General features: G+C 43.7%; 1 protein-coding gene across 2 annotated transcripts in view; it reads right to left on the reverse strand.

The window, feature by feature from the left end:
• Positions 1 to 9,120: 9,120 nt before the first annotated feature.
• KSR2 (kinase suppressor of ras 2) overlaps positions 9,121 to 18,314 on the reverse strand; it is a 306,003-nt gene continuing 296,809 nt past the window's right edge. The window contains exons 18-20 of one of the 2 annotated variants that reach the window (XM_060249643.1): positions 17,077 to 17,206; positions 15,603 to 15,736; positions 9,121 to 9,527 (exon numbers count right to left, since the gene is read on the reverse strand). In XM_060249643.1, the coding sequence (XP_060105626.1) occupies positions 9,521 to 9,527; positions 15,603 to 15,736; positions 17,077 to 17,206 (271 nt within the window). In that variant the 3' untranslated portion in view covers positions 9,121 to 9,520. Of the gene's footprint in view, positions 9,528 to 15,042; positions 15,737 to 17,076; positions 17,207 to 18,314 lie in introns of those variants that run through there. The other variant, XM_060249644.1, reaches the window with a different exon arrangement.

The following is an 18,314-nucleotide window of genomic DNA, read 5'->3' on the forward strand; positions in this document are numbered from 1 at the left end:
TTTATTGTAAACTGAAATTAAATTATTTTGTTTATTTTAACCTGGTGTGCACCACCCTGAGCCCTCTGGGAAAAGGTGGTTAATAATAATAATAATAGGTGGAATTCTTGCAGGAGCTGTATATTAGGCCACACACCCCTGATGTAGCCAATCCTTCAAGAGCTTACAAAAGGACTGGCTACATCAGTGGTGTATAGCCTAATATGCAAAGGAGCTTCTGCTAGAATTCCACCCCTGATAATAACAACAACAACTGGCGCTGACTTGGATAGCTAAAGCTAGCCTGATCTCATCAAATCTTGGAAGTTAAGCGGGGTCAGCCCTGCACAGAATTTGGATGGGAGACCTCCAAGGACGTGCAGGGTTGTGACGCAGAGGCAGGCAATAGCAAACCACTTCTGAATGCCTCTTGCCTTGAAAACCTTATGGGGTCTCTATAGGTCACCTGTGACTTGATGGCACTTGACTTTCCACATAATAACTGGCACCATCAAAACTCATAAGTTGACAGGGCAAGTACCTGATTTGCTTTTCTGCTCATTGTCAAGTATTCACATGAAAGGGCCTTGCCGTGAATGGGAAAAAGACAGACAGAACTCTCTGAAATGGAGGGAGAAAGAAAGGGGAGGGTGGGGAGAGAAGATCTAAAGCTACCAGAGCAGATCTGTAAATAAACCCACGTCTCCATGGAGCTCGCCAATAAATCTGAGCTACCGGATGACCTTCCTCACTCCCTCGGATCTCCTATTAGATGGTATTGTGGTGATTTCCCTCTATATTCTCCGTGTTGAAGAACTGGCTATTTTTAAACCGGATAAAATCTATAGATAAAAAGCTGGGAGTTGAGGAGGAGCAGGGACTTTAGCAACAAAGATCAGAGAGGGGAGGGGAAAAAATGAGAGACATGTTCGTAATCACAAAGACTTTCAAAAATAAGAATGTGTGATGCCAATAATACATTGGCATCTCTAACGCTGCAGATTAAAGTAGTGTTCACCCTTAGTGGAGGGCAGCTCTCCCATTCCTTCTATTCTGCAACAGTTGGTCCTCTAGGGTCTCCTCATTATACCTCCCTGGATCCAAAATATCTCCATCAGTTTCTTCTGTAACTTCCTAGAGTTCACATCATATGGGAGAGATTTTGGCTCCAGAGCAAAGAACAGAAGCAGCACCATTAAGATAATCAGAACTGGTATGTGGAACTCCCTTTCAAGGGATACAGTTGTCCCACAGATAAACATGCCATTGCCTGTAGATCACTTGCACGTTTTGTCCCATGGGGAAAATGGGTGCTTTGGAAATGTAGCAACAGAATTTACATTATAGAGACATTCCCTTACATTTAACATTGTTACGGAACTGATGATTTATGCACTTGCCCTAGCATCACATGACCTTAGTTCTAGGACATGGTTTAGAAAGTGCTATACAAGATTTCAGAATCAGACTTCATATGAAAGTTGTTTCAAGCATTCCTCATCCTGGTCGTTTTTATCTGTGGACCCAAAAGTATAACTGGTGGAGGGAAATTAAGGCTACTGGAATAAAATTGCCTTGTTACTTATTTCTGTATACATTTTCAACTCAGAAGTGGATTCCTGACCTATGGGGTTGACATTTTCAAACTTTTAACATTTTTTAAAAATTTGCTACAAGAACAGCCACAAATCAAATTGTCCATATTTACCCTCTGCAGTCACAGGTGGGTGGGAGATGGAAGGGACATCCGTGTCTCTGACATCCCAAGAATCTCCCTGCTGCAATAAAACTGGGGCAGTCAGGGCTTTTTTTGTGGCAAGAACTCCTTTGCATATTAGGCCACACACCCCTGATGTAGCCACTCCTCCAAGAGCTTACAGGGCTCTTCATACAGGGCCTATTGTAAGTTCCAGGAGGACTGGCTACTTCAGGGGTGTGTGGCCTAATATGCAAAGGAGTTCCGGCTACAAAAAATGCCCTGGGGGCAATAAATGATGAGCGTCAGGGACCAGGATGTCAAGACCATTCTGTATAAACGGGGCGGGGTTTTTTTTTGCTGTTAAGTCACAGCTGATTTATGACGACCCTTGGGTTTTTGAGGCAAGAGACATTCGGAGGTGGTTTGCTGTAGACTGCCTCCATGTCATGACCCTGGTCTTCCTTGGAGGTCTCCCATCCAAATACTAGCCATGGTCGACGCTGCTTAGCTTCCAAGATCTGATGAGATCAGACTAGCCTGAGCTACCCTGGCCTGGCCAGGCCAAACAGGGACAGCTGGAATGTGATTCATCCCCGGGTGTAACAGACTGGTCAAAGCAAACATGTTTGCAAGTTTATACAGGCTGGAGAATCCTAAGGAAGATAGAACTATGTAAACCTCTTTGAGGCTCCACTGGGGATAACGGTTGCATATAAAGGAAGTAAATAACTAAATATTCTCAGTACTTAACTGATCTCTGTGTGTGTGTGTGTTGTGTATGTATCTATTTTGCAAAGTACACTGACAGCCCTCACAGAGACGATACAACCACCCATCATTTCAAAGCCTGTTTATGAGCAAAACAGGGATCATATTCTGTGCTAATTATAGTGAGTCCTGATTACAGACATGTGGTGTCGATACACCTCATCAAGCTGGTCAACCGGAGGAAGCCGCTACCCTTGCAGAAACAAAAGCACCACTGGGGTTCATATCTGAGTTTGCCAGTAACCTTCATAGGCTGGAGAAGGGAGCTGGGAAAACTCCTCTGCCAGCCCTCCCTGGATCTGCCTCCTGAATATAAATTGCCTTAAAAAAATAAATGGACAGCAATCTAGAGATAACAAGCCCTCCCAGTTTCCTGCAAAGGTAGTATTCTCTGCAAGGCATGTCAGGAGACTCCTCCCCAGAAGTCCTGTCCTCAGAGCTCTGCTTTCTGCTGTTGCTTTGGAAGGCACAGGTGCCTGTTGTCTTTTCGTGTCAACAGAGCATGAGGATGAAAAGAAGCTTATATCTTCAAATCGGGGCCCAGGCCAACCACTGACATACACGTGCACACATATCTTCCCAAATCCCCTGTAAACTTTCAGAGCTTCTGCACACTTCTGGCTTCTTGTGGCTCCCCCGCTAGGGTCCAAATTGCAGCGTCTGCCCAAAGTGATGGCTGGACGCCAAGCCAGGCTCATTTTCTGACCAAACTTGCTGGGCTTTTTTAATTATGCCTCTAAGAGCCATTAAACTCAAGCTACTGAGGTGTGGCCAGTTCCCAGCAAGCAGGACTTTGCTAATGGCCTCCCAGTGGAATTGTTTTTTTAAAAAGAAGAATAAATAAACAGATAAACAAAATGCTCTCCCCCGCCTTCCCCAGTGCATCTGAGGCTCTGGCCTTGATCAGAGCAAACAGGCCCTCCTTAACACATACTGCTCCACCTACTCACCCACAGCAAAGAATTTTCATAAGGCTGGGATATCAGGCTGAGGAGTTTGAATTTGGAGGACAGAAATCTGGTGAGGGTGAGGTGGCTGGGTAGTCGAAGCCATTTGGGCTGAGGGGTCTTGCAGTATCACCCCTAAGGCTGTGCGGTATGGTGGGGGGCAAGGGGGGAGAAATGCTGACTGCCTTTGGGATGGCCAAGATAGATAAGCTGTGTGGTTTGGTGGTGGGGGCAGAACTCCTTGGCGTATCCAGAGCAATGTGCTGGCCAGACGAGAGCCACTTGGAGTTGGCAGCATTCCAGGACAGGGTGTCTCGCCCACTGTTTTGCAAGGGAGGGGTCTAGGAGTGACTCCTGGCCTTGAAGAAGAAAAAGATATTGGATTTATATCCTGCCTCCTCTCTGAATCTCAGAGCAGCTTACAATCTCCTTTATCTTCCTCCCCCACAACAGACACCCTGTGAGGTGGGCGAGGCTGAGAGAGTTCTCACAGAAGCTGCCCTTTCAAGGACAGCTCTGTGAGAGCTCTGGCTAACCCAAAGCCATTCCGGCAGCTGCAAGTGGAGGAGTGGGGAATCAAATCCAGTTCTCCCAGATAAGAGTCTTCCCACTTAACCACTACATGCCGCCAGTTAATGTTTGTCTTCAGCATTTTAAAAAGTGGCCCTTAGTTTACCCAACTTATGGTTGTCCTTCTCTTTATTCTGGCTGGGGGCGGGAAATAAGTTTGCCTGAACTTATAGCAAGGGGGGCACAGGTAGCATCACTTCAATAGTTCAAAGAGGAAAATAGGGATGGCATACCTTATTCCCAAACTGAGGGCCATATTCAAGGGCTGATTTGCAAGTGACAAAGGTCAAGCTGGGAGTCCCCATTCTGTGTTCTGGGTAACAGTCACATATGAGCTCTTTGATTGCTGTGCAAGTGGTATGCAGTTTAAATCACATGCATAGCGTACATAGAAAAGGAGATTCAGCCCTCTCTTTCCAAATATTGTTTTCCTAACCTGAAACAGTCTGGGGTGTGGTGATTATTTGGCCTGTTGGGGAAACCTATGTGAAAACTCATGAGTTCTCAGTGTGCCCCTGTGTAAAATGGCATGCTGGACACTGCAGGACAACATGAAAGTCCACACATGTGCTCCTCCATGCATATCCATTCTTCAAGATTTAACATCCAGAGTTGTTGGGGGAGAGACTTGAATCCAGATGAATGACAACTCCAGCACTCATGTTAACAAAACTTTGACAAGACATTCCCAAATGGCAAAAATGGGGCAACCATGATTTACTGAGGCCTGAACCTGAAAATAAGGACTATCCTTGGTTAACAGGGAAAGGGAATGGGCGAGTCCCCTGACTTTCTGCAGTTCCAATATAAATATTGAACCAGATCCTTAACTTGGATCAAAACCTCCTTTGGCTGACTTGAGTATGAGCTTGCTTTGGAGGTCACAGTAGAAAGTCATCTGACTCAATGATACTCAGGGCTTTTTTTGAGCAGGAACACACAGGAACGCAGTTCCGGCTGGCTTGGTGTCAGGGGGTGTGGCCTAATATGCAAATAGGTCCCTGCTGGGCTTTTTCTACAAAAAAGCCCTATGTGAAACAATGGTGATGTCAAATATGCAAATGAGTCCCTGCTGGGCTTCTTCTACAAAAGAAGCCCTGATGATGCTGATTTGTATCTAAAAAAGCAAGAACAATGTTTGAGCTTCTGAGCATGGAGCAGGGGTCACTGGGGATGTGTGTGGGTGGGGAGAGGTATTTGTGACATTCCTGCATTGTTCAGGGGGTTGGACTAGATGACCCTGGAGGTACCTTCCAATTCTATGATTCTATCACACCAGGAAGGTTAAATTTATTATTATTATTTATGATGCTGATGCTGTGAGTGGCCCAAAGTTTGGCTGGCTGGCTGCCTGCTGGAGGAAGAAGGAAAATGACTTTAGCTGCCTGCAGAGCAGCATGCTGCTTGCCACAGCAGCTCCCCCTCCGATTGCCCCAGGTTGGCTGGAGAATAGCCAGTGCAATACAGAGGCAAAACATTCACAATATCCTTAAAAGGCATCTCAGGGACTGCAATGGTGATCAGGCAATGGGGAAGCGAGTACCACTGAAGCATCCTCACAGTGGCGGCTGCTTCGTGTGCCATTTTCTTCTATTATGGATGGTTTGCATCATGCGCTGCTCTTGCATTGTGAAATCTGTGTTCCGCACTCCCCCAATCTGAAACCTGAAAAGCCTGGCTTTTATTCTAAATAAAGTCCAGTGGCATGTTCTGTCCCCATCAAAAAAAAAAAGTTTGCAAAATAATCATTGATTTTGACAGCTCTGGACTGAATCCAAATGTTTTAGACCTCACAGTTCTGAGAAAGGCTTTCAAAGGGGGAGGAGAGTAGGAGGTCTTTGGGGATGGATTTGTGGTCTTTTGACTCTCTCTATGGACCTACTGGCTCCTTGCTTATGCAGTGGCTATGTTTGGACCTTTGCACATTCACTGGAATAGATGCAAAGACATATGAAGGACACTCACTGGGTGACTGGGAACTGGAACCCTGGAGAAAGCAGAGATCCCAATCACATATTTATTTAGATATTTATTTCTCCCACTATTCTCCTCAATGGGGATCCAGAGTGGTTTATAACAGTGTTCTCCCTTCCTCCATTTTAGCCTCACAACAAGAGCCCTGTGTGGTAGGTTAGGCGGAAAAAGAGTGTATGAATATATGTGTATGAACATATGAATACTGGTGTGTAGATTATGATCCTTGGCTCTAAACTACATTCCAATTAAATATGATGAAGAGTGGATAGATCCAGGTGGGCAGCCGTGCTGATCTGAAGCAACAGAACAAAGTAGAAGTCCAGTAGCACCTTTAAGACCAACAAATTTTTACTCAGAATGTCAGCTTTCGTATGCATGCATACTTATTCAGACAATGGAATGGGGTACAGTGAGTAGAGCTACATATAACTGGTGGGCAGTGGTTAAGAATGCAAAGTGGTACAAAGTTAGAATCCAAGGGCAAAACAGTGAAATTCCTAAACTGAAAGAACATTTGGTCTGGATACTATCTGCATGGGAAAACAATAAAAAGTAATAAAAGCTGTCATTGGCTTCTAACTTTGTGCCACTTTGCATTCTTAACCACTGCCGGCCAGCTATATGTAGCTCTGCTTACTGTACCCCATTCCATTGTCTGAAGGAGTATGCATGCATACAAAAGCTTACATTCTGAATAAAACTTTGTTGGTCTTAAAGGTGCTACTGGAGTAAGAGTGGAGTTTGTGATTATGCTCCTTCCCTCTCTTAAGCAAATTCATTCTACCTACAGTGTCTGGTGACTGTTGTTAAGCAATTGTTCTGGCCATTTGGTGGAGGCTTCAGTACCTTTTTGCTATCTGATCTATCCCACCACAGGCTTAATACCATTGTTTTTCATTTTTTAGTCCCCCCCCCCCCAAATTTTTTAAAATCGGTGGGGACTTCCTCCTGATGGAAGCCTTTGTGCAGAGAGATCTTGCTTGCTTTTCCCATTCAGAAAACCGGTTAAAAAAAGCTTTTATTTGGTAATGCTTTGAGACTGGCTGGATATTTTGTAATGTTTAGCTGTTCTCTTTGAACACATGAAGCACCCTGATACCAAATCTGTTGGTCTCTTTTGTCCACATAGAATACATCCAGGGCCTTTTTTTTTGTAGACAAAAAACAGCTTTCTGTTGAGTTTTGTCTGATGTCATTCTGTTTTTATATCTGCTGTTCTGATAAGGGGATTGCAGGGCATGAAGGGGGATAAGAGAGGAATGGTTTATTCTAATAAGGCCAGGGGTGGTTTTGTAGAAAAACAGGTGTGGGAGCTCATCCAGGAATGTTATGCAGCTGTACCTACTATTCAATGGACAAGGTGGGGAGGATGAGGGGAAACCATCAGAAAGGTTCAGGAGCTGTGCTCCAGTGAGCTTCTGCTGAATTCAGGCCTAAATAAGGCCATCTTTTTCTTTTTGCTGAAATGTCAACCTGATTTTTTTTTTTTTAAAGGAAAAATCTACCTGTGCACTTACTTCTGTACCTAACAGAGCTTTTGTCCCTGACTTTTCCTGTGTTTTGTAAAGTGGCAGAGACAAAGCCTTCAAGGTTTAGTCAAGTATGACCAGGTGATGCATGATTCTCAACAAGAAATTGCTCTCAAGAGCTAGAACCTGCTTGAGCATCCTGTCAAGACTTTTGGAGTTCCCAGCTTTTTGCCATCATCTGATCCTTCAGCCCTGCTGTCTACCAGTTCTCTCTTCCTCTAGTCGCCGTCAGCTGAAAGTTGCCTCCTTCAAGATACCATAAAGACAGAAAACAACAACAACCGAGAGACACACACCACTACAGTCCTTATTGGTGCTTTTAGTCTATAGAAGAATTCACTAGCCATTCTAATTTCTCACACAGATTTTTGCATTGTAAAGATGCCAAGGAATGTTTCATTTGTTCAAAGACTTATACTACACTTTTCGACCCAACAGGGTCCCCAAAGTGGTATATGGCACTGTTCTCTTGTTCCATTTTATTCCTGTTAAATATTCCTTACATTAGATGTCAAGCTAGGCTGGAACCTTTCTCCTTCTTGTGACCTTCAGGAAACACTATGGGTGGAAGAATACCACATCTCACCTTAGCACCGTGGCCCTGACTCAAGTGTTTTTAATGGCTGCTTTTACATAAAATGAAAGACACAGGGACAGCTACTCATGGGTACTTTGTGTCTCTTCTAAATGATCCCTAAAAAGAAAATACAAATAAAATACAGCTGAGTCCAGATGCAGCTCCCAGTGACAGCTAGACCTGACAGTCAACTGATCATCTGAACTGACCCAAAGGCAACAGAGCACTGAAAAATCCCTTCTCTTGGGGGGGCAACTTACATCAGAACCTACATCAGTTTGGAGAGCAATGACATTTGAGGGACATTACTTTCCTTTTCCTCATTTGAGGAATTGAAGATCTAGAAGTGGCAATGCATGCCCCCCCCCCTTGAGATCACCTAGCCAGATGGTGGAAACATCACCCCCAAGAGACATGAGCCAGTTTTGCAAAAAGCTGCAACAGGCTCCATATTGTAAGTTATGCGCCTGCCTGGGAATGGTTCTTGCAAAACTGCAGCACTTGTCAGCTGCTAGAGGATCCTGGGGAAATAAATGGGCCTACTGTAGATGGATAAGTGTTTCAAAACACAAATCACACACACACACACATTCTATTCATGTACTGGGTGTACAAGTATGTACGTAGGAGACCAGCTTTTTACCCAGTCACATGTGGCTCCTGACAGGAAGCCGCACGCCCACACAGTGATACAGGTAGGGCAGGGTGGAGGCGGGGATATGATGGCTAGTATGGTGGTTGGCTTGTATCACTGAGAGATAAGCAGCAGAAAGAACAGCAGATCGTGAAAGGCAATAAATACCAGGCACCAAAAGAATCAGAAGCCATAAGAGTTGAGTGGCGCATGAAGGGAAGGGGAGCCAGCAGGAAACGGTCACTAGTGGCATGTTAACCCCTGAAAGCTCAACTTAGGGCTCTGCTCCCAGAGAAACCTGCTAGGATAGAAACAGCTGAAATGCCCGCCTCTGCCAGCAGGCAGGCAATGCGGCAGATGGTTCAGCAGCATTTTTCTTCAAAAGAATGAAAGTAAACCTCAAAAAAAGAGAGGGAGAGAGAGGACACAGCAACTTCAGAGGGTCCCAGGAAATTCTGAAGCTCCTCGTTGCCTGGTCTAACAAGGAACTGGTGGGAGGAGCCTGAAGGTTCACTGCCTCCCATAAAGTACCCCTAGATTGTTCGCAGCCGGGCGGGCAGGCAGAAGAGGACCCCACGTGAGGCTATTAAGCATCTGCTGTGAATGTTTCCAACCTGCCCTTCATGCCACATGCAAGATCCTTCAAGGCCCCCTGGACTGAGCACGGTGCTCCTCCCGCTCCACAGGCACCACGAGGGTTCCAGAGATCAGAGCAAGGGAGTATTTCCTTTGTTTCTGCGATGCTCCCAGGTTCACCGTACCCCTCTGGCCTTCCATACAGTAAGGAGAGGAGGAGAAAGAGAAAGGTGTAAGAAAGGCACCATCCCTCTGCACCATCTGTCACAGCCTGGGAAAAAGGAGAGACACAAATGAAGAATGATTATTATTATTTCTCAAGTGCTTCAAAAACTAGGAGACATATGATGGGCTCAGTGATAAGGAACAAGCCCCACCTGCAGTATTATGGTCTGAAATCAATATAGACAAAACCATAAAGAAAAGGGAGGTGGGGAGGAATGCCAAAGGATTGGGAAAGAAAAGTTGGAAAACGTGGAGAAAAGGGGAACCAAAACAACCAAGCGTTTGGGACACCAGCTCAGACTAGCTAAAAGGGCTGGGGCATTTTAATTTTGGTTGAGGCAAGGGACATAACGCTTCCCAAATTCTCCTTGTCAATTTCCCCCCTAGCAGTTTGAGATGCAGATCATGTAATCTTATTTCTGAAGTGCAATTTTTTTAAAAAAATCCCAATTTTGTACAGAGCACTGGGCACATGAATTTTGCACCTCTTTCCAGACACTTAAGTTCACATGCATTTTATTCTCTTGGCTACCTGCATATGTGCATTTACAAAACACTGGAAAAGGGCAATCAATATGTGATTGGGCATACACTTACATGAAGATGCTTTTCATGTTGCATTTAGGGGAAAGAAGCACAGCTTTCACTATGGTATACATGAGTCTTGTTTTACCTATGCATTTAGTAGGTTGTTTTAATGGCAAACTACTGTTTTTCTATTGTTTTATCCTTTTTGTAATCACTAATTCTGTTATGGGCTAAGCAAAATTATTACCACTGTTCCTGGCAAAGTGTTCCTACCGATGCTGGCAGACAGCAACACCATTTTCTGTTGATTCGACCAATCCCCTAAGAAAATGCTCTAGATATTTTTTGCCTTGACTCCTTATAGACTCCTTATATTAGGGGAGGGACGGTGGCTCAGTGGTAGAGCATCTGCTTGGGAAGCAGAAGGTCCCAGGTTCAATCCCTGGCATCTCCAAAAAAGGGTCCAGGCAAATAGGTGTGAAAAGCCTCAGCTTGAGACCCTGGAGAGCCGCTGCCAGTCTGAGAAGACAATACTGATGTTGATGGACCAAAGGTCTGATTCAGTATAAGGCAACTTCATATGTTCATATAACAGCCCAACAAATAATGAGAAACGCCTTCAACTATATCCCTCTCTGTAGATACAAAGCTTCAGGTTATGCAGAATGTTTCTAAGACAACTATCCAAAGTAGCTGAAGGTATCTGGTGATGCCACAGGGGGACCGAATCTTTCCTAATGAAGTATTTTGAAAGACCTTTTCTGTAATGTTTGTAGCACTGGTCAAATTTAAGGATGTATCAGCGGGGCTGACTTTACTTCTTTGAGTGCTGGCACCAGGATATCTTTTACTCTGCTTCAAAACATTACTTTGGCTCTTTGCCCTGGCCTGATATCATTGTAATTGGGGCTGCACCTTCATTTTAATTGCCAACTGTTGTTTTGAACAGCTCTGAGTTTTACTTGCATGAATATTCACTGCTGTTTTACTCAGGGCTTTCTCTCTCTTTTAAGGCTGCTGCTGGTTACTGTTTTAGATGGATGATTAATGTATGTTACACGTTATGGTGTTTGTTGTTTCTTAAAACTTCTAATTTATGTTGCAAACTGCCTCAAGAGACATTCTAACAGTAGGAAAGCTGGGTGTATATATATATCCCCCTAAACAAAATACTTGTTAAATAAGGCAAAGGGAAACCATGGTGGTCTGTATCAGATGTTCAGTATGCAGGAGTCAGAAATCAGGGGATGTCTACTCCTGAAAAAACCTTCCAAAACCTATACCTACACTTTAAAAAAAAAATTAAATACACAATAATGGAGCCATAGACAAGCATACCATGCTACAGTAAAAGAAAAGGGATGATCCACTTTTAAAAAGGTAAAGGTAGTCCCCTGTGCAAGCACCAGTTGTTTCCGACTCTGGGGTGATGTCGCATCATGACGTCGCATCACTATGTTTTCACAGCAGACTTTTTACAGGGTGGTTTGCCATTGCCTTCCCCAGTCATCTACACTTCCCCTCCAGCAAGCTGGAGTACTCATTTTACCAACCTCAGAAGGATGGAAGGCTGATTCAACCTCATGCTGGTTACCTGAACCCAGCTTCCACTGGGATCGAACTCAGGTCATGAGCAGAGAGCTCGGACTACAGTACTGCAGCTTTACCAGTCTAGGTCACGGGGCTCTTTTAGTTGGTGTTATTACAGATACACTTGTTATACATGCTAATACTGGTTTTACTATCAATGGCTCCCATATCTTTTTTATGGATTTGGTTTTTGCTGCTTTGTTTTAATCTGTGGCTTGTACTAAAGTCGTTTATTTGCTCAATGCTGAAATGTTATGTACTTGGTTTGGAGTTTTGAAAAAGGACCACTTAATTGCCCTTGTGTTATAAGCTGGACTGAGAATCTTGGTTGATGGTGTGGAAGACAGATGTTTTCAGTGCATTTTTAAAACACAGGCAGCCTGCGAAGAAGGAGCTTGAACAGCTTTTGTGGGTCTCTTATACCCGACCCTCCCATCACTCCTTCACTCTGGACATTTCAAATAGGGATAAGGTATACGGAAGCCAACTGGCCAAATCAGGGGGTGGCCCTCTTTTGTGGAGTCAAAAAGAAGTCAAACTCACTTCACTGTAAGTTCTGATTTATTCATAGGGGGGGAAGGCATTAATCACAAAGGGATGAAAAGCCAGAAAAGGAGCAGTTAAATAATTTCTTTCATTGGCCAAGAATTTAAAAAAAAGTTTTGAAATGTTCTAGGGTTGCCAACTCTGACTTGGGAAATTCCTGGAGATCTGGAGGCGGCACTTGAGGAGGAAAGTGAGCTCAGGGGAGATAGAACGCCATAGAGTTTGCCCTCAAAATCTGCCATTTCCTCCACAAAGCCTCCTAGCTGTAATCTGGCAATCAGTTGTAACTCTGGGAGAATTTCAGGCCCCACCTAGAGGCTATACCATGATGAAAGATAATGCTTCAGTCATGCTCTGAAAATTGGTGATGGTGCCTTGTCTAGCAAACATAATTTCTCCTATGGAACAATTATACAGAACTCTACATAGTATTGTTGGCCATTAATTGCCTATTATATCCTGGTGCGTTCACTGATGAAGGAGACCAGAACAAGATTCATACTTGGGATTTTCATGTGGATTTTGGAATATTTGCTGGAAATGAATTGAATTAGTGCAATATAAACAGATTTTTTTGTGGACTTGGAATTTATTGTTGGAAATGAATGGAACGTGTAAATGTGATGAGATTTTTGTAATTTTATATGATTGTGTCATTTTTATATATTCATACTGTGGAAATTTTTTGGCAGTGATGCCATATATGTCTTTTTAAATTATATATGGTGAATATAAATAATTGATAAAATACATTTAACATTTAGGACTCATTGTTGGTGCTACTACAGGAAAAAAATGTATTACTTTGGTGCACCTAGAGGCTGGCAATTCTAGAAGAATGGGCTTATGAAATCAGGGGTGTCAAACTCATTTTTTATGAGGGCCGAATCTAACAAAAATGAGACCTTGTCCAGCCGGGCCATGAGTATCATAAAATGTAACATCAGGTAGCAGAGATATAAACTTTTTAAATGACACAAACACAATTATGTTTTAAAAACTTAACATAAAAATATGCTTAAAAGATTAGTGCTCATTGGTCTTAAAGGTGCTTTCTTTCTATCTCTTCCGTGTGATCCTTTCCTTCCACAGGGGAGGGGGAGGGGGAGGAGTCTCAGCCAATAGAAGGAAGAGAGGCTTGGCTCTGTAGCTCTGCTGTGTGATTGAGAGAGCCTGGCAAAGCAAGCTCTCCCTTCGCACCTTCCTCCACAAGGGCCTCAGCCAATGGAGAAAACAGAGGTTTTGCTCTGTAGCTCCTGTGTGATTGAGCAAGCTTGGCAAAGCAAGCTGTGTTGCAGAAGGAAGCAAGAGAGAGGGAGAAGGAAGCAGATGACATTCAGTTGCTTGGGGTTCTGATAGAAACCCTTCTAGGGCCTAATTTGGCCCCCGGGACGCATGTTTGATACTCTTGATATAAATCCTATTGACAGCTTCACCATTAACTTCTTCTCTTAATCCCTGTATTCTTCCTTCTAAAACATTCTCAGTTGTGTGAACCCAAATACTGCAAGCATGATTAGAAGTCATCGGTACGTAAAGCATTTTGTGATCAACATGGCTTATTATTATAAGCAGGGCTTTTTTTAGCAGGAATGCACAGGAACGCAGTTCCGGCTAGCTTAGTGTCAGGGGGTGTTGCCTAATATGCAAATGAGTTCTGGCTGGGTTTTTCCTACCAAAAAGCCCTGTGTAAAACAATGGTGATGTCAGGGGGTGTGGCCTAATATGCAAATGAATTCCTGCTGCACTTTTTCTACCAAAAAAGCCCTGATTATGAATATAAAAACATAAGGGATGCTTAGTCCAAATAATGGGCAACATTATTTACTTCTTTGAGTGCTAGCAAAAATCCAGTTAAATTAAATAATAAAAATACTCAAAATTCCTAAGCAGACGAGGAAGGTTTTCAATTAACAGAGGAAAAACCCCACCCATCAGATTTTCTGTTCCTCTGAAGAATTCGTACCCACTCTACCAGCCACACTATTCCTCTGAGCAGAAAGTCAAACCTGGGAAAACTGAGGAGGGAAGTATCCATTACTAACAGGTGCAGTTCCTGCTTAAAGGCTCCTTCTCTCCCCGCTTTGCATATCTTTTCTGGCTCTAAACATGCCAAAGAACAGAAACGGCTTGCATTGCTCACTCCAGCTGAGAGCAGACAGTTGGCTTAGCAACAGGGGGATGATGTTTGGGGGACAGCCTTAAATTTATCCCCTGGGAAGATCTGTAAACAGGCAGAGGAGGAAAAGAGCACTGAAGGCAGGCATCGGATTGCCTCGGTTAGTATTTTCTAAAGCCAGATATTTCATTATTGCTTGGCTTGCTGATAAGCTCTGAGCCCTTGACCTAAATACATGTGCATGCCAAAAGCCAGGGCTTCATTTGAGTCAAGGCTCAGCTTTGGAGCCTATTCTGAATGCCTGTCTCAGCCAGAAAACTGTCATCTGAGTTAAAGTAATCTTAGTCATTTGTGTGAGCTTTTGTCAATTAATGTTGACTGAATATCTGTACGAGTAAAAACAGCTCTGAAGCAAGAAAGGAGCATATGTCCTTCTGTTTTATTAGCTGATGCTTTTGTGTGTTTTCCTAGAAGAGGCATTCCCTCTGGTGAATGGGAGAGAGTAGCAGGATGTAATACCAAATTCTGGCCACCCATAGTGGTGGTGCTGCAGAGCAGCAGCCTATAGTAGGCTTGCAGCTTTCTCCTCCTGCAGGCTGCCACGCAGTGCAGAGAACGAAGGGTCCCATCAGTACAACCCCCAGTTTGTACAATGTGCACCAAGGCATTCATGGATTGCATCCGACGCAAATCCTATAAACCCTACATCAAGCCATTCAGGATATGCCTTCCCATTTCTCTTGCAGTGGAGATTAGAAAACACATTGCTATCTGCTTGTTGGGTCAAATGCATATGTTTATTACACAGAATACAGAGACAAATGATACTTATACGATCATTTATAAATGGCTCATCTCACCGAGTATTATGCACTTCTGTGAATCGACTGGTAATTTTGCGTCTGTTCATCTCACTGGGTGTTAGGTATTTCTGTGAATTAAGATTAATATTTCCCCCCCCCTTCAAATGTTATTCATAATTTAAATTTAAAAAGTGCATCGATCGGGGGGAAAATACAGAAAAGAAAAAATAAGGCGGCAAATGAAATCTAAAACTAACCCAAAGCGAGAAAACAAAATAAGGCTGAGGAGAAAATCTTTTAAAAATCTGGAGGAAAAAATCTCACAAACCAACTGTCAGGAATCAAATACACCATAAAAGGTACAACTGCCTCCTATATCAAACATATCTGAGCAATGTACAGGGTAATATAATGTTAATAAATGCGTAACACAAGAGGACTTTCACAGAACTACTCCCAAACATTTCACATCAAGTAAAAAACAACGTATTTCAAGATGAGCAAAATGTGGTATGATAGGCAGGGGTTGCCTTACTCTGCTGACTTCCAGAAGTGGCCAGGGTGGGACAGCCGACGGTTCCGCTTTGGCAGTTTCTCCAGCATCTCCATGAGCTTGGTGAAGGTCGGCCGTTCTTCCTGCTCATAGGCCCAGCAAAAGAGAAGAATGTCCTGCAAGGAAAGAAACAGGAAGAAATGGGTAAGCAAGAAGAAAAGAGCACCCCATTAGCTGGATTCCCACTGGCAGTTCAATCTGTATCCCTCATTAGGACAGGGCATAAAGGCTGAAGAGACTAACTACTCAGATGCAGTGCTGTACTCTGTGATAGCACCATGGTCTGAAAAGCAGAGGAAAGTGCCCCCAACCAACTGTCTTCCCTTTTTCTAAAAAGAGAATATTTTCTGCTCATTTAGTGCCCCTGCCCCTCCCCCACCCCGATTTCTAAGTTACTATTGAAACAATGGGCGGGAGCTATGCAGGAAGTGAAATTGTTTGATGAATTTGGGCTGAGTCCTACTCATGTTGGTATTTGTATCGAGTGAGGTCTTTAGTTTATGGACAGATATTTGATTTTAAGTGCTGGTTGTATGATTTTTTGCTCATGATTGGATTTTTAAAATGAAAAATCAAAGAGGATTGGGGGCTATGCCCTTTGCCATCTCAGACAGATCCACTGCTACCCTGGCTTCTCAATTGTACCAGGCAACCCCCACCCTCCTTGGTCCTAGTTGCCCACTCTCAATGATTTGAGGAATGGGAGAAAAAAAATGGATAGACGGGTGGTAAATAACATCAGTGGTGATGCTCTATAAATTTATCCAATCTCTATAGTAAACAAATAGTGCCACCTGGATAGAAGGCTGAAGAATGTGATGTCACTTCCAGGTGACGCTTGAGGAAATCCTACCATCTCTATTGGCTTTACTATACTATAAATATTAGGGACATTCCTAGAGTATCATGGAAGATGGGATATCATATCTCCTGAAATGCAACCCTCCAGAGGCACCCCCCCCCCCTCAATCTCCCAATGTTTGCCTAAGCATGGCTGGCACCCCTAGCTATCCCTCTTTCTATTTTTTGGTATCTATAGCAAAGTTAAGGCTTTCCGTTTTTTATTAGTCTTTGTTTTCTCCTCCTTTTCTACTGAAGCCAATCCAATTTTTATCCCAGTGACCTAAAGATAGCCTAAGTGCCAGCTTCACAACGCCCCTATGAGGCAGGTTAGGCTGACTGAGAGAGATTGGCCCAGAGCCATCCAGTTGACTTTACAATCGAATGGGGTTTGAATTAGTCCTAATTCAGTTCTACAGCATCCTGGTTAGCTCTCCATTTAAGTTGGCATCATGACACAAAAGTGTGTACTATAAACCTGTAAATAATAAGCATATAAATAATATTAAACTGAGTGTCTGGCAACTGCATTTTGGCACATGCAAGGTGTCTCTGCCTCCCTTCCTGTCCCTAATCTCACTGTCTTTTGCACCCCAAAGAACAGAAAGACACCCACCGAGATTTCCTTCCCCATGCCAATTTGGCTGAGGTTCGGCTTCATCCCTCGGCCCACTTGCCAAATTATTGCCTCGGCAGGTTGGTTCTTAAAAGGCCATTCCCGAGCGTGCAGCTCATACCAGATGGTGCTGTCCAGACAAAACAGTAGAAGAGTTAATACACACAAACACCTACACAAAATATACAATGCCAGAGGTGTCAGCCATTAGGGGACTGGTGAATGCCTGGTCCCTTCAAGAATATTCCAGAGCAGGGGTGGGGAACAGTGGCTCTCCAGATGTTTTTTGCCTACAACTCCCATCAGCCCCAGCCAGCATGGCCAATGGCTGGGGCTGATGGGAGTTGTAGGCAAAAAAAAACTTCTGGAGAGCCACTGTTCCCCACCCCTGTTCTAGAGTAATTTTCTAGTTCTAGATTTTGGAAATAATACAAAACAGCATGCAGACACTCACTAAAATGCCAAACTTCTCCTATCTCTCATGTTCTGGCCAATCACTGTGTAAAGCAGCGAGTGCCTTTTTTGTCACATTTTATAAAATTCAATGTCACTCCATTAATCTTTAATGCAGTTCAATAGCATAAAATAAATTAGTTTATCTGCACTTACATGCTGGCTGTTAAGCCTTAACTCCTTTCCCCTGGTGTTATCTGCTTTCAACTGTATCTGGTTATCAGGGAATGCCCTCCTTTTCTGATCCCCCCTTTTTTCCCCCTTTGGGAATTCTGTGTTAGAACTGTGTTAGTCTGCTACAAGGCTGCATTAGCCAAATGTGGGTCAGAAATATATAAATCTTCGAAGGTTCATCAGCCGTCCCGTCCCCCCACCCCCAATCTCTAAAAGAAAATTAAATCTTGGCATGAACAGGCAGGTGTATCTGATCTCTCATGTACATGCATATCATGGCAGATGCCTGAATGGGAAGGTGCTGGAAGGACAGCGCGACTGCTTGCCAATTCCCACACTGGTGAGGTTTTGAATTGTTGCAATAGATTGCTCACGACCTGAGTTTGATCCCAGCGGAAGCTGGTTTCAGCTAGCCGGCACAAGTTGATTCAGCCTTCCATCCTTCTGAGGTCAGTAAAATGAGTACCCAGCTTGCAGGGGGGAAAGTGTAGATGACTGGGGAAGGCAATGGCAAACCACCCCGTAAAAAGTCTGCCGTGAAAACGTTGTGAAAGCTGACTCTGTTACCCTAGAGTCGGAAATGACTGGTGCTTGCACAGGGGACTACCTTT

Source organism: Heteronotia binoei, chromosome 11 (assembly GCF_032191835.1).
Source record: "Heteronotia binoei isolate CCM8104 ecotype False Entrance Well chromosome 11, APGP_CSIRO_Hbin_v1, whole genome shotgun sequence".
In the NCBI taxonomy this organism is placed as follows: Eukaryota; Metazoa; Chordata; class Lepidosauria; order Squamata; family Gekkonidae; genus Heteronotia; species Heteronotia binoei.